The sequence below is a fragment of the Mauremys mutica genome, chromosome 20, assembly GCF_020497125.1.
Source record: "Mauremys mutica isolate MM-2020 ecotype Southern chromosome 20, ASM2049712v1, whole genome shotgun sequence".
Lineage (NCBI taxonomy): Eukaryota > Metazoa > Chordata > Testudines > Geoemydidae > Mauremys > Mauremys mutica.
Window position 1 is genome coordinate 4,889,688 of NC_059091.1, and position 26,877 is coordinate 4,916,564.

A 26,877-nucleotide genomic window follows, 5' to 3' on the forward strand; every position below is an offset into this window, starting at 1 on the left:
GGGAACTGTTTCTGTGATTTGTTTAATTTAAATTAAGATGGTTAAAAGCAGCATTTTTCTTCTTCATAGTAAAGTTGCAAAGCTTTATTAAGGCAATGTTCAGCTGTAAGCTTTTGAAAGAACCATAACATTTAGTTTAGACTTACAAAAATTTTAGAGTTACGAACAACCTCCATTCCCGAGGTGTTTGTAACTCTGAGGCTTTACTGTAGCTCATAAGGTCATCTAAATCATAATCTGATAAGCAAGAATCCTAGTTAACTCAGATGACTGGTTCTTTGGTCCTGCCACTTTCATTATACAAAATAAAATAAAATCCAAGTTTTGTGAGGCTGTTAGATGTTAAAACCAAAGCATTAAATCAATTTTTATTCTTTAATCAGCAGCAGTAAATCTGACTTGTTATAAATATGATAAAAATACTATACCACAATTAACTGATTTATTAAAGTTATTTTGATTAATCTGAAAGAGTGTCATTGAAAGACTGAAGCAACATGCAGCTGATTAAAAAACAAAGGTGATTCAGCCGCCAGAATAGACAAGAGACAGATTTTTCCGTCTTTTCATGCTGATTATCACTTATTACAGTAGATCTTCTACATTAATTACCTACTAGATTATTAACAGTAGGAGCACAGAGCGTGATCCAACAGGAAAACCCAATCTCCATTTATCAGAACACGGGATTCACCCTTTTCAAGTAGTGTGAATTTGTTACAGAAAGTTTAGTGAAGCAAACAGTGGATGCTGTTTCATTGCAACAGGTTTTCTCTGCCAGGGTGCACTCTCAATTAGCCAGAGATGATAACCAGTTATTTATCTTATATCTGGACAGGCTTCAGTCACTAGTGGCCAGCCAAAGAATATGCTGCTATGCTCTAGGACCCAAGAGTTATAGCTTTATAAAATCTTGTTTTGTATCCAGTTTATGTCTCAGCTGCAGTAGTTTGAGGACTCCCTTTAAAAGGGATTTGTAACTGATTTACAAGTTAGCTTATGAGAGCAATGGCTGTTGATAAGTTTTTATTTAATGGACACAATATTTCACCTCAATAGATACTACAAAAACATGCAAGGGACACAGATGCAATATCCCATTACTGTTTCTGTTGCGGGGAATCAAGGACGGTATCTTTCTCAGTTATAATTTCCTGTTACATCAACATGCAAGTTTGACTGATTCCACGTATATACGAGATAAAGTTATTCTTCTCTGTGAAAATTAAGTTCATGCTTAATTATTCAAAATTTGTTAAAAAATTCAGTTGTAAGAAATCAAAAGGCAAGACAAGAGTTTTCAATGGACTGAAACTTACCAGTGTTTCTTACATGGTAGAAACAAAGAAGCTAAATAGGTATTAATTTAATTAAAGACCTGTAGCGAGCTTACAAATTCAGTGTTTCCTCTAAGAGAAATAAATAATATGGATTACTTACAGCTTCCAGTTCACTTAAAGCAGGTAGGGAAAGCTTGTAATAAAAAATGGGAAAGAAAGTTCCCATATCACATAGTAACACAAAGATCAATGTTTGAACAGAAGCAAAAGTTCAGGCTTATTTAAAAAAAGAAAGGAGTGTGCAACGCCTGCTTCTATCAGAATTCCCTCCCCACTCCCAAATAGATTTTAAGGCCAGATGGGACCATTAGATCACCAAGTCTGAACTCCTGAATAAGATCAGGCCACAGGATTTCACCCAATTACCTATATTCATTCCTAGTCCAACTAAGCAGAGTTTATCCCCTATTAAGGTTGTTCCTGGCCAAAATATGTTGGCATTTGATTCGTTTTGTGAGTAAGTGGGGAGGTGAGATAGCCTAAAACCAATCAGATTGGTTTAGTGCATTTGCTATTTTGACTGAGGATGAGGAAGTGGCAAGACATGCAGAAATGTGGCAGTAAATGGTCTAAATGTAGAATGGTAAGTTTGTCTTCCAAAGAGAGCCACCCAAAGACAACTCTAAAAATGCTCAACTGAACCCTAGCAAGAATTAGATATAGGCAGTCAGGTTGCACAAGCTAACAGCATATCAATCCTTTGCTATTGCTGGGAGCAGAAGCATTCAATACTGCCCTGAAGGGAGTGAAGAATAGTTGAATGTCTTGCACGAACAAGGACCGTAGTGACAATTTCTGGCAATGGCAGTTAGTGAGAAGTTACTATGCACAGCTTGGAGAGAGTTAGTATAGAAATACTAAGCTTTGCATGCAATCTAGTGTACAGGGCCAGTAAAACTATAGCATCTCAATCATTTGGGCATCAATACGAGTTTCTTTTAAAGCAACATACTGGGTGTCGCAATTTAAAAAAAAAAAAAAGACCCAAGAAACCAAGTTGAAAAAGTGTCTCTTTTAATTGAAAATGTAGTGCATACAAATTGATTCATGCTCAATTAAAAAAATTAAGTTTCACAAAGAATAGAATAGAAGCTAAATTATAGCACACTAAGAGGACTTTTATACAGAAGCTGCTGCATATAGCCATGATTTTGATATACAGTTCACATCATATCCAACAGTGACAGTCATACATGTTCACAGTGGTCATGCATTTTTGACACTTTTACAAACCAGAAATTTTTAAAATGCATGAATATCTAAGGCATAAAAATTAAACTACAGGAACTTATAAGCTAATGAAGGCAGCTAGATTCAAGCCTAACAGCAGTTCTAGATCATAAACGTGCCTTTGGTTAGACAATCTATGTAATTTTGCTGCCAAAGGAAGACAGATTAACACACAAATCAGCGGAATTAGATATAAGACTACAAACCCTGGCAGTAAGTAGGATGCATACTCAGGATTTCTAGCTGGAATTTTGAACTAAAACATTAAGTGAAGTAATTTTTTTCTTTATATCAAGCATTAATACTTAAGTCAAGTATGTTTTGTCAGTTGACAAAGAGTAAATTAGCCAACTTTGTAGGCTTAGTCAAAATGATCATTAAAAAAGATTAGCAGCTTTAATTTTTGCCATCACAAATTCATCGTGTCTCTTGCTCATAGTTACAGCCTTCCTAACACTGAATTCCTTACCAAATGTATGAAACCAACTCTTTTATGCACTTGGGAGTTTATTTTTTCCTGTATGTCTGCACTTATCATCATAACAGGAGCTGTACATGTAAGTGTTCTTTACTACTATTGGAAACCATGAGGCTTATGCTCTACTCTAGCAATTTGAGACTATGAGCTAGACTCTCCATTGTCCTGCACCTCGTGTAGTCTAGGGTAAAGCACGTGTAAACTTTTACTGTTCTGATTCAGTAGCATTTTCACCCCAGTGCAAAGCGGATATAATGGACTACGGCAAGTCGCAGGGCAATGGGAGAATCTGGCTGTATGCCTTTGCTTTGGCAAGACAGCAACTGTAACATTCGGTATCTATTTCTGACTGCTACAATGGACAGGAACATGGAAGTGGTCCAGCCTGAACTAAACTGAATGTTCTCACACCACCCAGTGAAAACCACATCCCATTTCCATACAGGAAAATATTTAAAGGCATTCTCCACACTTACTCTGGACATATCTTTCACCTCCCATCGACATGATGGATGTCCCTTACAGTCTGAAGTTTGTCCAAACAAGAGGCATTACAATAAAAAGAAAAAAGCTACCGTTCCCTTGTGAAATCTGTCTCTCCAACCCTCCGAAAGCCATGGATAACCCCCTTTATCTGCACAGAAGAATCACCTCTCTTGTGATGAACATGATAAACACTAAGACAATGAATTCTGAGAAAACCTTGTCTCCAATTAGAACTACAGAAACTAAGCTTGAAAACATACCTATATTAGACAGTCTCAATAAAATATTCCCACTTAAAAAAAAATAGGACTAATTTTAGTGATCAGCAGAATGAAGGACTAATAGCATGGGTTAAGTCAGGCAAAGCAAGGGGAGATGCTGTGCAACCCACACAAATCTTCCAGGGGACCCCAATCCTGTATCTTGTAATACCCCGGCTAGTCCAGTCCCTAGCCTCTGTTGAGCAGACTACAACCATGCCATGCTTTTGGGAGGTTCACACAGAGGGATTGAGAAGTCCTTTGGAAGCTACTTTCACTTGTGACCCATGTCAGGATTTGAACCCAGTTCTCTTAAAGAGGTGAAAAAACTAATGCACAAACTAAAATTTAGTAAAGATCAAAATATCTGATGGGCACATAAGATGAAGGACAGAACTGAGATCAGTTGAATTCTAGTGAAAATACCTATCAAAATACCTCGACGCAAACACAAATGCTTACACACACAGTTATCAGCTAAAACTTCTATCAAATAGTAATAGAAGAAAAATTTTACTCAGTAAGATCCAGGACTTCAGTTTCCCTACAGGTTTGCTTTACAGGATCCACTGATGAACACACATTCCCCCCACCCCCTCCCCTAAAAACAATATTATATCCGCAAGGATATACCCACTTAATTCATGATAAAATTAGGACAAAATGTGCAGTCTTTTCCAAACAGAGAAAAGGAATGCATGTTTCTCACTGTGACCTTTGCAATACTAGATTGCAGACTGCCTCGGGAGGTGGAAGAAGCAGGAAGTACAATGGGGAAAGTATAAAGAGCCAGACTGGAAGTGAAAGTAAGTTAATTTAAAAAAATGGAGACCCAAATAATGGAAGGCTTTTGGCATATTCTGTTACGTTACACTCCATGAGTCATGATACAGGAAATTGCAGAAAATACAGAGAAAATTTCTATTAATGCCATACATACAAAATAAGTCACAGAATCATAAACAACCTGTAAACACTGATTTATTTTTTTACCCTTGCTGATCACCAGAATCACATACCAGGTAGGAAAAAATATGACAACTCTAACGCTTAGACTTCTAGTGTTTATGGGCTAGGATTTCTCCAACACAATTCCCACCTCCAGGAAGGAATTTCTGCACCCCATATTCATGCTGATTAACTGAAACCAGTAACTATTTTCTAATGTGTTTCGAGTGCGAAACAAACAGGTCAATTTGAGATTATAGAATACAATTGAATTCTGATCTGTGGAGGTAGATTGCATCACTTAGTGTCACAGACTTTACACGTTGCTTGTCTAATTGTGAGAAGGAGGATTAATACTTCAGATACGGTCCAAGCAGCTTGATTTCTGTTTACCAGCTTGTATTACAGATTCACTGGAAGACTTCAGAGGCAGAGAACTAGCTAAATTGAAGTGTCATTTTGGAACACAGAGTGTCTCTTTGCCAGGCTGTTAAGCCGGTTAGTGTCTGGATAATGGGTAAGTTACATGCAGTTCCTACATTGCAAAGCAGACATCTATTCTAGCAGCAACATAACATTATGTTTGTGATTAGATGTGTGTGATTAGAGGGGATCAGCAAGGAAACTTACTCATCTCTTTAGTTATCTTAACAACAAAATATTTCCCAGTATGTACATCTGAGCTTTTATACAACAAACTTACACAAGTATTTTCCGTGCAAATTGCACATACGTTTGGATATGTTCACACAGTAAACCATAGAAACGCACTGGCTCTGATGGCTACCTGCTGTGTGCAGACAGACCCAGTGTTTAGTTAATTTGAGCGACAGGCGGTTCTTCAGTAAGCCCTGTTCTAGTGACGCTTACCGTTTGCCCACAGGCCAGGAAGGAGATCCCAAGAGCAATCAGACACAGCCAGCTCTGGAATTAAAGAAGGAGAGAACTATGAGAAACATTGCTGCAAGTTACAACCTTTTTCGCAGCTGCACTTTAATGAATGGAAACATGGAGGGATTACTAGATGCTATTTTTCAATAATTACTCAAAAGTCAAGTTACCAAATCTCTTCATAATGAGTTCTACAGAGAACGTTAAGGATGCTAAAGCATACTAAGCCTGCTGAGATTGTGAAAGCTATTCAATATTGTTGAGCATGGTTATAAGCTGTTTTAAACTTTGACACACTTTTCACAATAAGTAGAAACTTGGAGATACAGGAGCAGTCACAGGAAGGAAAGTCAAACTGCATGTTGACAGACTTTTTCCCCCTTTTTAATTTTTTTTTTATTTTTTTAAAACAAATGCATAATTGTCCCCTCTTACACACAACCAGATCTGGAATTTTGCATGATTCAGAAGGTCTCTCCCCATTAGACTATTAGATGAGTCACAAAAGGAACTGGGATGAAAGGTAAAAAGTTGCAAGGAGTAGTGGACTGAGCACAGAACTGAGTGGCTGAGCGGAGCTTGAGCATGTCTTGACTTATGGGAAACTGAGGCACATATCTGAAGTGATGCACCTGGTGGGTGGTGAGGATTACTTAGTGTTTGTAAGAGTTCTATGGTTTAATAAAAAATAGTCTCCAGCTCCTGGGAAAGCAAGTGCATTTTCTCAGTCCTGCCTACAAGCTGCCTCAGCCCAATAATCACCGGAATCACAATTTTAGACAGCAACGGTCTTGCCAAGGAGCGTGGAAGAACAGTACTTACCAAATATGCTACAAAGCACAGGTAGGCAACGCAGACAATAGCTGCAACCACATACAAAGCAAGATGTCCCAGTGCAGTGACATAGACCACCACAAAATACATGTTAATGGAGCAGACAATGAGAATGAGCACACCGCCAGCGATCTTCCAGCCTCTGAAAGGGAAGCCAAAAGAAACGGGATTACAGGGGCGTTTCGGGGAGAGGGATGTTCCTAATTTGCCCTGGTGTTTGAAGGGAACACTTCTTGTAATGTAAATGCCGAGACTCTGAAAATGAAGTCACCAGAATAGAAACTTTCATTGACCTGCACTGGCTATTTTCTACGAGGGTTGCTCCTTTTAGACTAAAAACACAGACTAGATAAAGGGAGAAGAAAAGAAGTCAAGACAGAGTTCAGGAAGCAATAAACACACACCTGTTTCTAGCATACTGGGCACCACTCCAAGGAGAGTGAGTTGGCAAACAGATCTTGGAGAGACCGGGCTAACGTATAAGAAACTTAAAAGCAGAACTCTAATACTGTTTGGGGAGTAAAAACAATTCACATGTTTTTGTGAACAGTTAGCCCTGCTTAACTGTACTGAGGGAGGAAGAAAGGCCTAGTGGTTAGGGTGCCAGCCTGGACTTGAGAGACTTGGTTCTTCTACTTTGCCACAAAGTTCCCATGTGACCTTGGGCAAGTCACTTAGCCTCTCAATTCCCCATACGTAAAATGGGGCTAAAACTCCCCTCCCTCAGAGGGTGTTGCGAGGTTAAATACATTAACGATTGTGCTCAGATATCACATTTATTGGGACCAAGCACCCAAGATAGATATGAGTATTCAGGGCTAAATCAAATGGTTTTAAATCAGGAAAAGGCCAGGTGAGTGGGATTCTTTTCATACTTACAGTCCATTGGCGAAGTCATTCATCACAGGATGCAGGCTGGTGAACGTGAGGACTGGGATTAAAGCAAAGGGAAGCTGGAATAAGGAAACAAGATGCAGGAGATTAGGGCTGGGACTTTGTTTGCATAAAAAAACCCCAAACACCCAAAGTTTTCCCTTTAGCTATTGAAAGTGTGTCATCTAAGAGACCTCATGGCTAGGAATAGGAAGCAGTTTAAAGCCACAGCTGATGCTTTCCCACGTCCCCTCAACTGAGAGAATCTTCAGTGAAAGAATCCAGAAGCGTTGTTTATAGAAGCAAGACCCCACAGTATTTTTCCTTCTCTCTCTGTAGTCCAGCTGAACTAGGAGTTATTTTCTATGCTGGAATATGGACTGTATCATTCTTGAGTGCGAGGAGCAAGTTTCAGACAAGAACCATCGGAAGCTGAAAATCTTCTACTTTGAGAACTTAATTTGGCAGTTCCCATTCCTCATTTTACAACAGGAACAAGGCACCATAAATACATATGTAGGTCGTTGCAGAGCTGGAAACTCGAGGAGAATTGGACCAGCCAGGAAACTTGTTATTTTTTTATGACTTTTAAATGTAAACAAGGTATAAATGTAACCCTCTTTAAATATAGTTCTTGCTCTTTGTAAATATTCAAGTGGTGCTCAGATAATTCAGTGAGAGGCATATAAGAGCCTAGAAGTAACTTATCTGTTCTGTAACTCAGGGGTTCTCAGCCTTTTTCTTTCTGAGGCCCTCCCACCATGCTATAAAAACTCCATGGCTTCAACCCCAGGCTGCAGTCCTATGCAGCAGGCCTTTGGCTTTCTGTCCTGGTCCCCTAGCGAGTCTAACACTGGCCATGCTTGGTGGACCCCCTGAAATCTGCTCATGGCCCCCCTAGGGGGCCCCGGACCCCTGGTTGAGAACCACTGCTATAACCAATGTTGGCCACAGTCCACAAGCAGCTACAGACCAGGGGCAGATTCTAAATTCACCGCTGCTGGAAAACTCAATTCTGATGGCAGCTGCTGCCATTTACAGGTCCCTCCTGCTCCCCTCCATACTTTTCTGTAAGCTGGTTGGCTGAGGGGTCTTGAGTGCAGAGAGCCCTGCACTCAAGACCCCTCAGCCAACCAGCTTGCAGAAATGTTCAGAAGTGGGCCAACAGAAGGCCCTAAAGCCAACACTAGTAGTGACTAAGAGGTTGGTTCTGAACAAGGAGTTGCTAGTAGCTAATGCTTAGACATGACTCTCCAAGGAATAGTCCCGTGCTGTGAGTGCCCAGCTGCTCACCTGTAAGCTCTGGAGAACGTTCAAGAAGTCATTCATCCCAGTCAGGTGTTCAACGTCTTGAAAAATGGCAACCAGCAGGGTTGGAGTGATGGCAATGGAACGGGTCAAAATCACTCGAGCAAAACGCGACCACTTCAGGTTGAGGAATCCCTTTGGGGAGAGAAATGGAAGAGCTGCTGTTGCTACAAAGCAACATTCCAGAGTTAAACTGCAACAGGGGGCAGGGGAATGATCTACTACAGGGTGAGTTTTTTCTCTTAAAGAAACCTGAGTTAGGCTGGAATTTTCCAAGGGGATTTGGGGACCTAAGAGTCTGGTACATGGGTCAATAGCAGGAAAGTCTCATCCTGCAGCAAACTGCATGACCAGGAAAAGAAACTAGGCCTCCTCATGCATCTGACGAAGTGGGTATTCACCCACGAAAGCGCATGCTCCAATACGTTTGTTAGTCTATAAGGTGCCACAGAACTCTTTGCTGCTTAGGCCTCCACTGACCATCTCAATTTCAGGGGATTACAAGGGGAAGGGAGGAGAAACAGCCATAAGCCGGCACAGCTGTAGAGTCACATACCTCCATGACAAACTGCCCAGAGTAGGTCCCAGTCATTGTTGAACTCTGACCTGCAGCAAGAATCCCAACTGCCCAGATGTAAAGAGCAGCAGGGCCAAAGTAACATCCCAGAACAACACCCTGAAACACAGAGGGTTTCCAGACACAAGTCAAATCGGTGTTAAATCCTAGATTTAAATGCTCAGTCAAAAGCAGAGTTCTTGGAGACAGCTGCTCCAAGAGACTGATCATGGGCCAGGCAGGAAGGAAAGCTGTTCTGTTCCAACAGGACAACTCTTATAGGGTACGTCTACACTACGGGATTATTCCGAATTTGCATAAACCGCTGGAGCGTTGCACTGGCCTTTCTTGGCTACCGTAGCATTGTCCCCCCACTTGTGTGATGAATTAATAAAGAATGCAGGAATAAGACACACTGACTTGTTAGTGAGAAATGAGTGGAAGGCAGCCTCCAGCTGCTATGATAGTCCAGACAGGACATTAAGCAGTGTGTTGCTAGTCCAGGGGCAACTGAATCTTTTCTTTACACATGAAGGACCAGGCCATAGGTTCAAGCTTTGAATAGTCTACATTTATTCAGAAGAAGCAGCTGCATATAACTCAGTCAAGGATCATTCAGATACAACCACCCTGCCTGGCATCACTATAAAGCCACTCACCCCTTTGTAGATATCCACTTCCAAGGTTGCATTATTATTTGGAAAGAGACCGGTATAGGGGCTGCTGCTGTTTGTGCAGACTTTGTTCTAGAAGAGGACAAAACAGTTTAGGAAGTTTCATTTTTGTTAACAGATTTCAGAGAGCAGAAACCGTGGCTGGTAGAGTTTGGGGTAGAGGAGCTGGCCAGACGAAATGCATTAGCATTAATGTGTTGGGTGCATCTTGCAGGCAAGGGCGAGATCAGTGCCTACATTTATGCCTGCTGGGGCAGCGTAAAGGGGCCTTGCTTTAAATGAGAATCAGGCCCTCGGCGTATGAAACACTCAGGCCCACTGTTAACACAGTAGCTATTATTAACTCAGGTGCACAGTGTTTTAGGGGGTGTCTACACTGCAGCTGGGAGGTGCGACTGAAGTATGTGTAGACATACCCGATCTAGCTTTGATCTAACCAGCAATGAAGCTGTGGCAGCATGGGTAGTGGGTTAGCCCCAAGGAGGTACCCGGGGTCCCAGGTGGGCAGGGCTAGCCATGCTGCTGCCTGCCTTGGCTTCATTCCTATTGTTCATCGAGCTAGGGCACGCCAACATGTGCTGAAATCACACCTCCCGACGGCAGTGTCGATATACCCACCGCGTATATTACTCCCAGTAATCCAGAATCTCCACAACACAAGTGCACAACCCCCAACAAACCCCAGAGACTCACCACTTGTTCATTAGTCTTCCCAAAAAAAGCTTCAGCAAAGACAGAGACGACGAAGACGTTAATGAGGAAGGAGATAAAGAGGGCAATGCAGGACTCTATGAAGAAATACTTATTGGCTTCTTGCACCTCCCTCTTGTCTGCACGATTCACCTGCCTCGACTGGAGAGAAAGCGTTTAAAGACAATTATGAGAGAGTATTTCAAAACCTCTAGGCGACGGAACCAGCTGTATCTCCAACAGGTGGTTCCTCTGGATTGCTACTGGACTTTGATTGTATCCCTCTTTAGGCCTTACAAACAGCAGTAAACAGCGTGAGACATTAGACATCAGCTAGCCAAGAGTAGCTGCTAATGCAACAACACTGTGGGGAGCATACACTGAGCAAAGCGGCATGGTTTGAAGAAGCAGGGCTGTGGCACCCATCCACAGGATATACTAGCAACACTACATGTTTGAGCAGGTTGCTCCGGCAGACTGGATTTCCCCATGGTCAACTGCAGCTCCAAATGAAATCTCACCATGCTGGACATGCTTCCTAGCTACTCTGGCGCCCACAGGCTGCCCAGCCTTCTGCTGTGATGTCCCCCAAGATACAGGAGCTAGTAAGTTAAGGGGCGGCATCAGCCTGAGCTCTAAACATATGCTGCTATGGGGAGGGGGAAATAGAAAAAAGCCCATCTTGTTTGCAGGCCAGATGGATGGCCTTTAGCTTTAAAATTAGCCCGGGTTTGTCATCTTGTCCCCAGTAGAATCAAATATGGATGAATCCCACAAGGCAGAGAGACTGGGAAACACTGTTCAGATGTCTGAAATATGGTTTCAGGGGTTTGCCAAATGTTAATTTAGACCCCAGGTTCTGTCACGCAAACACATAGTTAATGTGTGTTCAGCCAATTTATTCAATTTACCCTATTACGTAATAGATACCACATTTATCAGGTGCACATGGCATATTCTAATTCTGAAAACTTATATAGCACAGTCAACATCAGAATCAGCTTACTGAGCTGATTCCAAAGTATGGAGAGCTCTCTGCAAAGGTTACAGGAACTGCTACTACAGAAGGGATTTTCAAAGGCGCTCAGCATCGGCATTCACTTGTCGGAGGTAAAACTCCCACTGACTTTGCACTAACTCTGCTGTCACTCAAATCAGTGGGAGTTTTGCTACTGACTTCCTTGACGTCACCCACTCTGAAAAGGGCAGTCACAGCTATTCAAACATACCAGGCCTTGCAAGGCGCTTTCCTCTCAACCCTCACGATCACATTCTAATAGTCTCATTGTACTTCTGAAGAGCGAACTAGAGGGGACACGGGACTCGCCCCTCTCTTACCTTGACTAAAGCAGAATGCAGGTACATGTTGTGTGGCATGATGACCGCTCCCACGATCCCCACAGCTTGTTCTAGCTGGGGGGTACCGCAATTGTCACAGTAAGGCATAAACATCCCCTTCAGCAGCTTCCCCTGGTCCGGTTTCACTGTAACATACTGCACACAGACACAAGAGAGCCACTAGTACCTCTGGATTGGCAGCGTTCACACAGTTGCTTAGATGGCCCCAAACTTGGAAGGCCCCAAATTTGCCCCACCTAAAAACTGCAATAATTTGGTAATAGCTCCCCGCTTTAAAAAACTTAGATATTAGTTACCCACTAGCACTGAAAGAGGAGCGTTGTACACCCCCAGGTAGCTTTTTGGAGGCAGATAAACAGCTAACAATTCTTGGGCAAGCAAAAAAAAATAAAAATCTAGGAGCGCATTAAAGCATGTGCTTTAGAACTAGTCTAAAATTTTCCAGTGAAACCGCTTTCCATGGAAAATTTTGTTTTTTTGAACCAGAATCTTTCGGTTTTTGACTAAAAACTCAAAAAGCTGCATGGGAAAAAACTTTTTTTTTTTTTTTAAATCAACTCTGATATGCTTATCTTTTAGCCTGGGCTTAAAGTGCTTTCCAGAACTGGGGCCATGGGCAAAGGAGACTTCACGAGGGCCTGGCAAAGACGGCAAAAATCAGAGGAAGAAATGAGACTGTCTGGTTTCTAAAATGTTTGAGAGGAGAGAATGAAAACACAAGTTCGACAGAAAGAAAGAAGGGGGAGAGGGAGAGTCACTCTAATTGCTAAGTACAGCTCCAAGACGTTCAGGTGAGAATTACCTCATATCCAAACGTAAGCGCCATGATGGTAATAAGAAAGCCGAAAAATGCTTCCAGTTTTCGCAAGCCTGTGGAAGAAACATGCCATTAGCAAGTTCTGGAGGACAAGTCTCAGGCATAATGTTGAGGGGGCAGCTGTCAGATTTAATCTGTTACAAGTACTTTCATGGGACATTAAAAAGTATTCAAAGGAAAAAAAGGGAATTTACCATACTTGTCCAAGAAGAGAAACATGAAAGTGTCAGCAATGGTTATGAGCACTCCACCCCACAAAGGGACTCTGCAACAGAACAACAGGGCTTAGTTTGAATAGTGCTTTTACCAGCTCTTCTAGCCACGTCAGTCCAAGCTTTCCTATATTCCGGGCAGGGATCATGGACACTTTTTGTGTGCTGTTATCAAACATTTATCTCAAGGTTTTATTTGTAATCTGACAAGTTGCTTGGTTACTTAAGGCAAGAGACTAAGTCTGTTTTCTACATAAACAGTTCAGATAAGAGTTCCACCTTAAGCCGTGCCTACGTTTCTCTGCACAGCGAGCCAAGAGTTTCTGGAGCGAGACATACTTCTCATCTACTATAGGGCAATGAGCCTGTTAGTTTCTGATTAAGAGTCCATTTCTACGCTGCCTGGTGGAAGTGGCTAACTTGCAGGGAACACCGAGCTAAAACACAGTTGGACTCTGGACTTCTAGGCTAAGACTCTACACCAATTTCCTTCCCGCTTTAGTTCTGATTTAATAGAAGCTCCTCCGGCGTTACATATAGTAAGGTTCTGGTTTAACATGAGGGCTAAAAGCCAAAAGGAAGCTTATGTACAGTTCTACAATGTGTCACGTCAGCAATGGCTGGTGCCAATTGTGGGCTCAGAAATGCCCATTTTATTTAAAAACCTTTAATCTCAAATACTTTTTATGTAATACACACTGCAAAGAGGGAGCTCATACCCTGCTGAGCAGAACAGGGCAGTGATCTGCTGAGATTCTCAGCTACAGAAAATAAGAGGGTCCTTTTTGGCACAAAGCATGTTGTTTTCTAATGGGATATGGGCAGCTGATAAACACTAGAGATGGAGAATGACATTCATTTCCTGTTTCTCTCAGGTGATAAAAGCCAACTTACTTCCCAACAGACAAGAGGTTTATAGCGATTGCTGAGCCAATTACTTCTTGCATATCCGACCCAATGATAGCGAGTTCAATCATCAGCCACAATATAATTCGAGGGACCTAGATACAAACACTGAGCTTCAGATACTTGAAATTAAAACCAGAAATAATGAATAGACTATTACAGGGGAAGGTTTTTTCCCCCAACTTCCTGCCAGACTTGTGTGGGTTTACAGCACCACTTAGGAAACCCATCTTCTCTTTCAGCACAGAAGTCAACGGAAGACACCCATGACTTCAGTATATACTGGATCGGGCCTTTACATTGCTAAGACGAGTTCTGAAGACCTTATGCGCTTCAACTTTTAGTTTATTTTCTGCTCCTTGCTCAGTTTGGATCGTGAAACTAGACAAATGTGTTTACTGCAGCATATGAGCGGCAAGAATGGCAGGTATGCATTTGTGACAGGTTTAAATCAACACCCCAAAATGCCTTCTCAACAGAAATGTAATCAAGTTGTCATGACTTTTCTTATGAGGGATTTATTTGGGGGGTGGGGAAGGGATTTTAGATGGACAACCCAACCTTATGGCCTTGATTGTCTGACTTAGTCCCTTTAAACTGGTTTGTGTAAGATTACTGGAAATACTGATTAAGGGGAAATCCATGTTTTCCACTGGATGGCTTTACTAATTTTCAGCTGAAAAGTCAGTCATAACCGTATGCTTACACAACCATGAGCATTTCCTCAACAGCCAACGGCAATGTGCATTCTTACTTCATCACCCCCCTGTGCTAGTTTTAAATCTCTCCAGTCATTTGAAGAGGAAACCCGATTCAGTGATTCAAACAGAGAACCAGGGAGTCAGGACACTCCTGGGTTCTATGCCTGACTCTGACAACGTTGAGAGACGACGGGAGAATCATTCAACGTCTGTGCCCCAGTCTCTCCCTTCTAGATGGAAACAATACCACCAACCTCATGGTAGGCAGGCATGCTGTGAGGTTTCATGTTTGGAAAGTATATCAACACCCTCAAACATATGTGCAAAGTTGTATCATAAAGCCTATATCAAAGGAAGCTAGCGTGTGCCAGATCTAGAGACTTTGTTAGTGCCAAATCCGGGGTAACATTAGCACTTGTTTGCCAAGTATCAGCACATAACCCTGCCATTCTTTCAACCACAGGCCATTGCAGAAGTCAATCCTGAACTCCTCAGCTACATGGGCACTGTAAGAAGTGAACTTCACAAGTCTATTTTTAGAAATAAAACACCACCCTTAGAGGCGGATTTAACATATGCTGATCAATAGTAACATTCACATGAACCACAAGAGAGGTGCGGACTGCCTGAGACAGCGAGTCACAAACTGACACATACCCACCAGATCGTCCGTTTCTTTGTAAAACGGAGTCTAGAAATTGGAGTAAGACCCATGTAAACTCAGCAAGGGCATTTAAACTACTGTTATCCCTTTAGAGGATGCACTGAATCCACCCTTGGGCTTCATATCTAATCTTTCCTTTCATCCCCCAGCCACTGCCCAGCAACAATTCACCTTTCAGAGTAGCCACTGGGAAGCTAAGGGTGCTCTTCCCCGACCCACCAAGGCAAGGCTTTTGTTTGCTGTACAAAAGGAAGAGTTGTCTCACACACAATGAATGGCTTTTGAGATGGACCATGTCTCTACTGGCCCTTATTGCTTTGCATGCAGAAAAGCAAGAACTCTTTCCCTAAAGAGACATACTTGGCTCTTACTTTGGTATAACTTAAATCACTCAAGGGTTTGGAAAAACCACCCCGAGTGACGTAAGTTACACTAACCTAAGTGCTGGTGTGGACAGCACTATGTTGGTGGAAGAAGTTCTCTCATTTCCCCGAGCGGTGGTAGCTAAGTGACGGGAAAGCTCTCTCGCATTGGAACAGAGAGTCTGCACTAGCAGTGCTATCGGTACAGCTGTGCCACTGTAGCGATTCTAGTGTAGACTAGCTCTCAGACAAAGGAGGAAGCGCCATTCACACCAATTTTGAACCAACAATGGAGACCAAAAGAGGTGTCACCTGTACCATCCCCAAGCCCTTCAGTTCAGAACCATTTTGAAGGCACTGTCTGGAAGTGGAGGCTTCATGTCTGCTCTTTCCTCCTCTCAGCCCTTCCTGGAATTTAAATTCCTCAGCATTCCTGGGTCCCAGCCATTCAGAAAGCTTTATTTTCAGTGACACGACTAAGAGCTCAGATAAGCAAAGCAGCCCAGTGCATGGGAACAGCATCCAGAGTCACTATTTCGAATCTAAAGGCCTTTAAGTCACCCACCTTTTGATACTGCCGGTTACACATTTCTGCAAGGTGCAGTCCTGTTACCACTCCCAGCCTTGCTGCCAGACGTTGCAGGAGGAGACCAATGATAGTGGCCAGCAGCAGAACCCAAAGCAGCTGAAAGAGATGCAACAACACAAGGTAAGTAACCTTGAGTAATGAGATGCTTCGGAGGCAGATGAACAAGCCAGGACGTGCACTGGAGAACGCCTGGGTCTCCTGACATTATAGTTCCCTCCACAGGCCTTCTTACTAATAGGAGCCAGGAACGTAGTCGATTCATTTGGAAGTGCAGTCCTGTTGAGATTCCATGTTCGGTTTTATAAGCCTGGCACTGACATATACAAGGGGCTGCATGCAAATAAACCCGCAAGCCATTTTGTTGCCCGGTTTCACTCTCGGGTATACTGCAAGCCTAAGATCTGCTAAACCAGGGATGGGCAAATTTTTTGTCCTGAGGGCCACATCGGGGTTCTGAAACTGTATGGAGGGCTGGGTAGAGAAGGCTGTGCCACCCCAAACAGCCTGGCCCCGCCCCCTATCCGCCCCCTCCCACTTCCTGCCACCCTCAGAACCCCCAACTCATCCAGGAGGGTAACTTCCAAGCAACGCAGGGGGCAGCCCTTTAGACCCCTTGCAGTACAGAGTCTGGCCAAACCTTTCAGCACAACAGCACTGATGAGGCCTTTGGCACTTAGCTCAATACTGGTTCAGCGCCTTCATCTAGAAGATGCGTGAGGCACCTGCTAGGAGAGGTGGCGGGCCTGGAAGTACAGCATAAAATTGCTTTACAGTTTGGAAAGCTTCACACTGACCTTAAACCCTGCGACAGCGCCTGACTGTAAATCCGACTCGATGTTGCCTGGATCCAGGTAGGCGATGCTCATGAGAAAACCTGGCCCTGTGAAGGCCCAGAGTTTGCGGAAGCTAAACCATGGGTGCTTTAAAATGGAAGAGAAGATTGAGACATTAAGACTCCACTCTACACCAAAGACTGGCATCGATTCCAAACAAAACAGAGCACAGCCTCCAGGAACCGGCCCATTTTTACGACAAAAAAAAAAAATCGGTAAGAGGGGCTTACAAGCTTTTTAGCTGCCAGCAAAATAACAACCAGCCCCTGGCAAGATCTCTCCATTCCCTTATCGGTCTCTCTTTATTTTGAATTCCAAAGTGCAGCCCTTTATTTTGAGACCTTCAGGGTCACCAGCACTTTAGCTGGGGGATGATATCAAGCTAACTTTGCATGCAATCCTCTGACAAGTGCTGGCTTGCCTGCTCTTTACAGAAAAGACAGCAACTGCATCCCATACAGAGCTCCTTGTGAAGGGCACATGTCTCAGCTATTATGCTGGTGGGCCCAGCTTAGCACAGAAACAGCTATTCCGACTTGCTTTTCTTGGTAAGAGCAAAGCCAATTTCCACCTGGGAATCACACGCTAGACGTCTCTCTGCTCTTTAGCAGAAGCAGAAACTGCTGTCCTGGGAAACACAACTAAAGACAGCAATGTGGCTCTGGGGTGAGTGCTACGCCCATCCTCATTAGGAGTGTGCATTCACTTGAAACAGACAAACGCTTTGAAGGTTCTGTAAAAGTCTGAAAACCCCGATGGAGGCAGCCGGAGGAGCGTTTGCTGACCTGTTTACTCTGAATGCAGCAATAGCCATGTGGGTAACTGGCATCCAGAGCAGGTAGTGAACCTGGCAGTCACTTGCTTTGTGTTAGTTGTCTGACATTCACTCATTTTGTTTTAGTTGGGTCACTGAATCCCACGCAAGCACAGCAGACACCTCACCCCCTTCTCAACATAGCTCTCCATAGTTAGAAACAAGCAACCAGCTCTCCTACCTAGCGCCTCAATTTAAACCGAAAAGGGACCCAGTGCCCACAAAGGGAAACAAGTCATCTAGGTTACTACCATTTCCTCACCAAGGGGAGCTTGCTAAGTCTGGGGCCCAGCCACACTGACCTTTTCATCTTCAGGGATAGGGATCTTCTCATCGAAGTAGGTGGTGAATGGTTCATCATTGGACTCCAGTGACTGCTGTGGGACCGGGCTGCTGTAGACCGTGCTGACCACCTCCTCATGGTCTTCAGCGACATCTTCTGGATTTACAAAAAGCCACGTGTAAAACAAGGAAGGAGTCACTGGGCTGAAATGATGCTAGGAACGTGGCCAGTTTAAAATGCAACTTGCAAGTGCCATAGGCAAAGCAGATGTTCTAGCCCCACTGCCATCCCTTGCCAGGATTGGTGGGTTGGGGGTTTTGGGTTTTTTTCCAGACACCTGGAGGAATGAAACGTGTGGAGCGGCAAATCCACATAAAGAAGCTACTGCAATGAGACTGGGTTCTCCACTTGACATTCGCCAGCTCTCGCGTTCACATGTGAGCGAGGCAAGTTTATTTTTTATTTCAAATATTAAGATGCCTGCCCAAGCTCTCGGCACCTTAACAAATCATCACCAATAGAATAAATGAAATTACTACTTCGCGGCTGCTGGGATTTTGCTGTAAGCGCAACTCAGGTGGCCCAACACCTACTGGCACTTCCTTCCACCCCTTCATTTTAACAAACCTTAGCCCTGTCCAAAAACCCTACCATTTTTTGCCGCATGCCTGGAAGTTCAGTTTAAGACCCTAGAAAGAGGTGGGCAAACTACGGCCCGTGGGCCACATCCGGCCCACGGGGCCATCCTGCCCAGCCCTTGAGCTCCTGGCGAGCCCCCCGCAGCCTCACTTTGCCATGCTGGCAGCGCGGGGGTCTGGCTGGCTCCGGCCAGGTGGCGCGGCTCAGGGGTGAACACAGGGTGCCTGGCAGGGCCCCCCAACAACAGGGGGCCCCAGGGCTGGGCACTCGGGCAGCTCAGCACCTGCACAGCCCCCACGGGGGGAGGGGCTGCACTGCGGGGGCAGGGGAGCGGGCAGGCGGTGTGGGTGGCGGGAGCGTGGGGAACGCAGCCGGAGGACTCAGAAGGAGCACCGGGCGGCAGCACAGCCAGCTGGAGAGAAGAGGTGCTTTGAAGGGGAAACCGCCGCATCTCTCCGGCTGCGCGGCTTCCCCTGCTCCTCCTGAGTCCTCCACCCATGTTCGCAGGGCCACATTCCAAAACGGGCTGGCGGGGTGTGTGTGGATAGGGGGTGGGGTCTCGGGGGGGGGGGCAGTTAGGGGCAGGGGATCCCAGAAGGCGAGGGGTTAGGGGACAAGGAATGGGGGGGGGTTGGAGGTTCTGAGGGGGGCAGTCAGGGGGCAAGAAGTGGGAGGGGGTAGATAGGGGATGGGGGGGGCCAGGCTGTTGAGGGGGCACAGCCTTCCCTACCCAACCCTCCATACAGTTTCACAACCCAGATGTGGCCCTCGAGCCAAAACGTTTGCCCACCCCTGCCCTAGAAGATGCTGCTAATGCACTGAATTCAGCCTCAGGAAGGCACAATGCATAGTTTGTTAGATCTTTGGAAGCCAGGAGTAAGAGACATTAAAGGAGACTAGAGGATCATTTCCCCGACTCCCAAGATCGAGAGAGAGCACACAGCAGACACCCAGTCCTGCTGAACTCTCTGGACAGAATCTAATTTTAGGCTGTAAGTCAGGTAACCAGGGTCAGTCCAGTGACAGAATTACAACTCCTTTCCATTCCCCCCAGCACTAGCCCAGAATAAAAAGCCAATTCCATCCCCCATGTTATACTCACTCCGGTTACCACCTCCTGGCATTATGCTTTTGCTTCAGAGGAGGAAAAGCAGCATCCAACTTAATCCTGCCTCCTTTACTGAGAGCAAAAGTGACCATTTATAACCAGAGAAATAAAAGCCAGGTCTGGGCTCTTAAATAATTTCCAATTGCATCATCAACGCAAACTGAAGCTGGTTGTTCCTCCTCATTGCCCCACCTCCTAAATACCTGACTGGCCTGCCAGCAGATCTGTTTATATAATAGATTTAAAGCAACAGCACCTGTGTGTGTTTCTTTTCTTCATAGCTTTGGTTGCACAATATCTTGCTCAGCTAGTTCAACCAAACTAAGGAAGTTATATGAACAGTCAATCTGTTGCTTAATGGTGCTGGGAAGTGACAGCCTGAGAACTGGCTTCAGCCACAATTTTCATCCATCTGGAACAGCTAATCTCAGAGGTGTACGTCATACCAAAACAGGTCAGCCAGAAAGTCTTAGTTCTACCTGTGAGTGACCCAAAGAACCCCTTTACTAACACCCTACAAAGTACTGTAACAATCTTTGTATAAAATATGCCTTGTGAGGTATCATTTGAAAACTACTAATTTCCTGGTCAATAATATGGTGAAATATACGTTGCAACATGATATGAAAAGTTATGAATTCCCCCGTACGATGCAAATGTTCTGCTTGGGCAGAAGTTGCCAAAGCGATCAATCCTAAACAAAGGAATGCGTTTACCTCAATGTACAGATAAGTAGTAAACAGGATCATCAAGACAGCAGGGGAGGAGATGGCAGGAAACAGAACAATCCGCACATTAGCGAACACAATAGGGAGGGAAGAAGGTGAAGGAAGCTCCATGCTCTACCAAACTCCATGTCCCCCTTCCTCAGAGACTGGTGAAACTTTACTTCAGAAGGATCCATTTCAAAGATTCAATATAAGTTTTCTCTTTCAGCTAAGCAGAAAAAGGCACCAGCACCTTTAGGCCTCTGGAAGAGATTTTGACTGAGGAGAGGGTCAGTCACCATCTCGCTGGAAAACTATGGGTGAGAAAGGCCATCTTGAACAAAGCCTTGAAGCAAAACTTGCTAGATTAAGTTTTAGACTTTTAGATGCGTGTTTTCACTTTTATTTGCTTGTAACCATTTCTAACTTTATCATATACTTGAGCTCACTTCAAATCCTATCTTCTTTTGTTAATAAACTCGTTTTACTATTAATCGAAACCAACATCGCTGTATCTGTACTACAGAAGTGGTTTTCAACCTTTTTTCATTTGCAGACCCGTAAAAATTTTTGAATGGAGGTGCAGACCCCTTTGGAAACCAGACAGTCTGCGACTCTCCAGGGGTCCGCGGACCACAGGGTGAAAAGGTTGTCTCATTAAAAGAGCAAACAGATCTTATTCCTTTGAAGAGGGGTGGAGACTGCAGAGCACATGGGTCTAGGGAAGTTCGGGATTAGGGGTGTGCTGCGATCACCTCCTAACATAAACCAAATCTGGTAAAGATAAAACTGGCTGGGATAACTGCTGGCAGGCTGTTTGATTCCAAGTGGTTGAATCAGAGCTGTACAACATACAAGGAGCATGCTGGCTGTTGGCAAGTCCTAGGCAGGGAGCTGCAATACCAGAAGCATTTGGGGACACTCAGGGTTAAAAGTGAATTTCACTCAACTCTGACACTGTGACTATCCAAAGCAAGTACTGTTCATAACCCAGATCCATGTTACTCTAATTAGACTAAGGAAGCAGGATTTAAAGTTACTATCTGGTTTCTCCTCTTTTATCCACTGCTTTCACTAACTGGTTCACAGGCAATGCTGACAGGACTTAACCGGAAAGATGGTAACCAGACTACTTGGACAGACAGTCCTATCTGTCTAGAGATTTGTTACACTCTTTTCATGGAATCTCAAAACCTGTTGCTTTCTACTGGAAGTAGCATGCAAATAATGTTTAAGACTGGATTCAGTCACAGTCTCCTTCTGATTAAGAGAGGGAGGAATTTGCACTGGGTTTTCCAAAAAAGCCTAGTAGAGTCAGGCACCCAAACCCCATGAAATTTCAACGGGATATGGCCACCTACTTCCCTTAGGGCAGTGGTCCCCAACCTTTTTCGTCTGGCAGGCGCCAGACGACGAGCCACAGCGGACCGTGGCAGCGGACGAGCATTCGGCAGCGACGCCTCTGGATGACGCTGTTTGTCAGCGGCAAGTAGCGTCATCCAGAGGCGTCACCACTGAAATGCCACCGAATTTCAGCGGATGCTTGTCCACCGGCCAGTATGCGGGTGCACTTAGACGCACCAGCGGGCACCATGGTGCCCGCGGGCACTGCGTTGGGGATCTCTGCCTTAGGGTCTTAAAAAATCCCATCCTTGGTTCTCCCATTTTAAGTGGTTCCCAATCTATAATCTTGCCAGTTCACAGAAGGATGGAAATTGTGTGAGGTTAGGAAAGAACTTTGCCTATATTTTGTAATTGTTTTATTATGGGAATTCTTGTCTCTTCTTCTAAGGATGTGGAGTGTTACCATATAATATTTTCCGCTCCTTGCCAGGTGCCATGGTGGAAGACCTCTGACTGGAGGGGGAATCCTTAGAATAGGTCACGTTAACTGCAAAAAAGAAGGGAAAAAGGCGTAGTTAGGGCAAGAACACATCAAACACAGAGACTGCATGAATCAAGGAGAAATAAAATGAGCGGCTAAAATATGGACTATAGAAATAGCAACTTCTAACAGACAGATTAAAGCACAACAGCAGCACCCTTAGAATTTATACAGCCCTTCCCCTGCTTTAAAAGGGCTTCACCAAATATTAGAAATAGATGTTTTCATGTGGACCTGATTTACAAAAAGCCGCTTGAACGAAGAAAACAAGCCCCTGGGAGCTTAAAACAAGAATTAGAGGGAGGAAGTGAGCAGACTACCTAGAGAAACTAATCAACATGGACATTCATTCTTGCAGTTTCTGGTGCCAGCTCCATTAGTGGTGCTTGTGATGGATATTTCAACCCCATCTTTGGGGTCTGCTGTTTTAAATGAATGGCTTGTGTGTTCTCCTCTGGGTGTTGAGAGATACAACTGTTAGATAATGTTTTCACCAGCTCTTACAAGAACTAAAACCAGCGGGTGGTGATTAAGGCAACTCAGCCAGGTTGTAACCCCCTCAGAGAGGGGTACTACCTCCTGGAGAGGCTCACATATACTAGTTCAAACTAGATTCTCCAGAGATGAACAGATAAAGAAAGCACTTTATCTGACTCAAGGCCTTCTTTCTGATCCAGCAAACAGACAGGACCTTCTGTCCAAGGAGGGCCCACAATCCTTCCTGGGAAGGTCTGGAAGGACTTTGGCCTACAGAGGCCCCAATAAGACTGATGGGTGACCTCTGGTAAGCTTATTAGCATGCATGTAGTGTTTGGCTTTGGTTTTTTAAAATGTTTTCTCTATAATGCTGTTACCTTAAGAAGCAATGTGCTTGCTTATAAAGAACTGTGTGGTAACTCATAACTGCTGGTCAATACATTGTTCATAGCCTTCGAACAGAACGTAAAGAGCAGACACTGGCCTCTTTAGGCAGTCTGGCTCGCTGGGAATGTCACAGTGTAGGCAGGGAACGGTGCAGCCTGGAGGAACCCTGGTCAGGTAGGAGAGAGACATGGATCGCCACCCAAGAGAGTTGACAGCTGAGGAGCCAGGAGTCTAGAGTGGGTGCTCTTGATGGATCACAGAAGGAAAACCCAGAAGTGGTTGCCCTGAATTGCGACACTAACGAACGAAACCACAACAGGGAAGCAGAAAATAATGGAAATTCTTTTATGTGTAGAACTGGCAACCACACATCCTACACTATGGGGCTGTGGTTTAAGGATTGAGATCATGTTCATCACCCTGGCATCAGAATGCTCTTCTAAACGCACTAAAAAGCCAGTCAGGACCATTAAATAGCAGGTCACGACCATTTTCTGTGCCAGAGTCAGGTGCAGAGTTTCAGATGAAAGCTGGCATCATCCCTAAATATTAATATGTCAACTTAAAAAAAATCCCAATGATATATTCAAGTCCCGATAACATCTAAGCATGGTATGTAAAGCACTTAATGTCCTCAAAGCCTGTTATATATTAACAGGGTATTTTTGCTCCTGGGACAATGCCATATATTGGCAATGTTATCTTCCTAAATTCCATCTTAATGTGGGCATACAAGGAAAATGCTAGTTGGATGTTAACACTAAGTGAATTTGTGCCAAAGTTAAGGTGTTCAAAGCAGAATTACAGTTCATACATTCCATTCTGAATAAACCAGCACGTGTAGCTGACGTTTTAAAAGAACCCAGACAGACTTCAGCTCATTCACAGCAATTTGCTCAGTTGAAATGGCACCGTTCCTTTCCTGTAGATAAGACAATCCTACTATTTATCAACTCAAATATGCTCAAGATTTTAAACTGTTTATTCTAGAACAACAGATTAATGCAGAGTAAACACTGTTCTGTGAGCTCTACGCACCTCATGGCTCTCAATGAAATTTGCTAGTGCCACTTTAGACAAATTAGGAGTTTGCTCTTCAGGGACTAACAAGCACATTTGCTCACCTTAGATGAGGGCCTACAGAAGTTCAGACTGTCTGTTTCAGAGCCTCAAAAAGCACGTCAGATTTCATTTGCCACGTACAAAGGCTGCAATATTTTGGTGCAATGCTTTAGCTTTCACCTGTTCTGCAAGTGAAAAAAAATCCTCCACCTCTTTCGGCACAAGAAGACCAGACAATCGGTCATCCTAGTTTGAAAGCTGTTTTGGTACATGTGTAACGCTGACAGACCCCGGTTGTCGGCAGGCAGGATTGAACTGGGGACCTCTGGAGCTTAGTACATGAGCCTCTACCACGAGCTAAAAGCCACCTGCCTGTTAGCTAAGGCTGCTGAGCAGACTCAATCGCTCTCTTTCTAAGGGGTCTCAGTGCCACTAGACGGGACAGAATACCACACCCAGAAAGAGTCTGGGTTACATACTTCCCCTGGCTGAGGAAGTACATCCCAAGCTTCAGAGACTACCCAGTTGACATCCTGGACAAGCCCCCACTTGTAACACTGACAGACCCTGGTCGTCAGCAGGCGGGATTGAACCTGGGACCTCTGGAGCTTAGTGCTTGAGCTAAAAGCCAACTGGCTATTAGCTAAGGCTGTAGAGCAGACTCAATCAATCTCTCTCTCTAAGTGGTCTCCGTGCCACTAGATGAGAGAGACCACACTCAGGAGGTGTGTGGGTTACACGTGCCATATACTCTTGTTGTCTTAAAAGCAGCAGAATTCCACAGAGACCCACATCCCTTACAGATATGAATGCTGTCACTACACAGCATTCTGCTGCTGCAGCTACATTTCTGACCAAGTGTGGTAATTAAAACAGTTAGGAGAAATAATCACCTTGATCCAATGATGTGGAAACTACTACAGTCTGCAGCAATTTAAGCAGCACCACCAAGATCAAACTATCGGACATAACATCAGCAAGACTTGATGCCAAAGACATTATTTTAGATCAAGAGCATAGTACTTCTGCCTTAGACTTAGTTGCTAGTTTGCATAAGCAGTTCCCTCCTAGATGGGCACCCATCTTCAAGGCTAGATCAAAGTTTTACCCATCTTAGTTATGTGAGCATGTGACTTGTTGTCTTTACTATTCTTTCAAAACAAGAGCTGCAAATGATTTTTAATACTAGAATCTTAAGCAACCACCACCAACACAAACATTCTCTCTGTTGGTGTATAAAAGCCAGCAACAAATGCAAGCACATCCTACAGAATAGTTTGAAAAACTCAAATACCAAGTTTCAGAGTAGGTAATTTCAGAATAGGTAAATACCAAGGTAATTTGCCAGAACAGGGCAAAGAGGCTAAACAGGTGACTGTGTGATATGCAAGTGATCCCAAACTGGCCAGGACTGTTCTCTCTTACAGTGGATCACTGACTACAATGGATGTGATCTACCAGAGTATAAGCTTGCTGTTGCTCAGGTAGGTCAGGTCAACCATCCAGAGCAGCTGGACAGAGATCTTGGCTGATTTTCTACAGTAGTGGTCTCCAAACTTTTTTGATCGTGCACCCCCACCAGTAACAAATTTTTGAGTACGCATCCCCTGCCGCGCCGCCTCTACCATTTTTGCCACCCCAAGCAACAACAAAAAAGCCGCCCGAACTGCCGACGCAGCACTGCTCCGGCAACGCTCCTCCAGCCGCGTACCCTGAAGGATCCTCTTGCGCACCTCACTTTGGAGACCACTGTTCTACAGGACAGTGGAGACAGCTTTCAGCATAGTTTACCTTACAGAGGAGGAGATGTAGTCCCTAGGGATAAAGTCTTAGGCTCCTAAGTCACTTAGGTGCTTCTGAAGTCCCATTTTCAAAAGTAATTTAGGAAAACGTTATCCATTGCTCTACAGAAGCCTATTTACAGAACACAATCCACACACATCCTCCCTTTGGATTTTAAAGCTTTACAGATTTTTAGAAGCCGTTCTGATGAAATCTTAATTCTAAAACCTAATAGAACAGATTCCTCAATACATCGTGTTTCCCTCAAAACAAGTTCCCCAGAAGGAAAGAAGTTACTTATTTCTGCAGCAAGTTCTATTAACACCAACCTCAGAGAGGTTAATAAAGGCGAAAGGGAAGACAATCACATGGCAAACATTCGTTACAGGAAGAGACTGACCTAAATATCGCCTTCCAAAACACATTTCTCTTTGAGTGCGAGATAAACCATTTCGCTTCTATCTCTGCTGACAAGCTACAAACCCTGGCCCAGTTTAAACTCTCATGACACATTCATTCACTATGCCTGGGGGAGGGATAGCTCAGTGGTTTGAGCATTGGCCTGCTAAACCCAGGGTTGTGAGCTCAATCCTTGAGGGGACCATTTAGGGCGAAAATCTGTTTGGGGATTGGTCCTGCTTTGAGCAGGGAGTTGGACTAGATGACCTCCTGAGGTCCCTTCCAACCCTGATATTCTGTGATTCCTTTGTCCAGGCAGCAAA

At 44.2% G+C, this 26,877-nt stretch overlaps 1 protein-coding gene across 4 annotated transcripts in view; it reads right to left on the bottom strand.

The window, feature by feature from the left end:
- The window catches only part of SLC11A2 (solute carrier family 11 member 2), a 35,556-nt gene that overhangs the window by 2,688 nt on the left and 5,991 nt on the right, over positions 1-26,877 (bottom strand). For 2 of the 4 annotated variants that reach the window (XM_044995027.1, XM_044995028.1), the window contains exons 2-16: positions 22,370-22,453; positions 18,128-18,261; positions 16,973-17,098; positions 16,155-16,274; positions 13,851-13,957; positions 12,939-13,009; positions 12,730-12,797; positions 11,907-12,062; positions 10,572-10,730; positions 9,864-9,950; positions 9,205-9,324; positions 8,634-8,783; positions 7,347-7,420; positions 6,456-6,609; positions 5,613-5,666 (exon numbers count right to left, since the gene is read on the bottom strand). In XM_044995027.1, coding sequence (XP_044850962.1) covers positions 5,613-5,666; positions 6,456-6,609; positions 7,347-7,420; positions 8,634-8,783; positions 9,205-9,324; positions 9,864-9,950; positions 10,572-10,730; positions 11,907-12,062; positions 12,730-12,797; positions 12,939-13,009; positions 13,851-13,957; positions 16,155-16,274; positions 16,973-17,098; positions 18,128-18,261; positions 22,370-22,403 — 1,614 coding nt within the window. In that variant the 5' untranslated portion in view covers positions 22,404-22,453. Of the gene's footprint in view, positions 1-5,612; positions 5,667-6,455; positions 6,610-7,346; positions 7,421-8,633; positions 8,784-9,204; positions 9,325-9,863; positions 9,951-10,571; positions 10,731-11,906; positions 12,063-12,729; positions 12,798-12,938; positions 13,010-13,850; positions 13,958-16,154; positions 16,275-16,972; positions 17,099-18,127; positions 18,265-22,369; positions 22,454-26,877 lie in introns of all 4 variants that reach the window. The other 2 variants (XM_044995025.1, XR_006574561.1) reach the window with 1 other exon arrangement.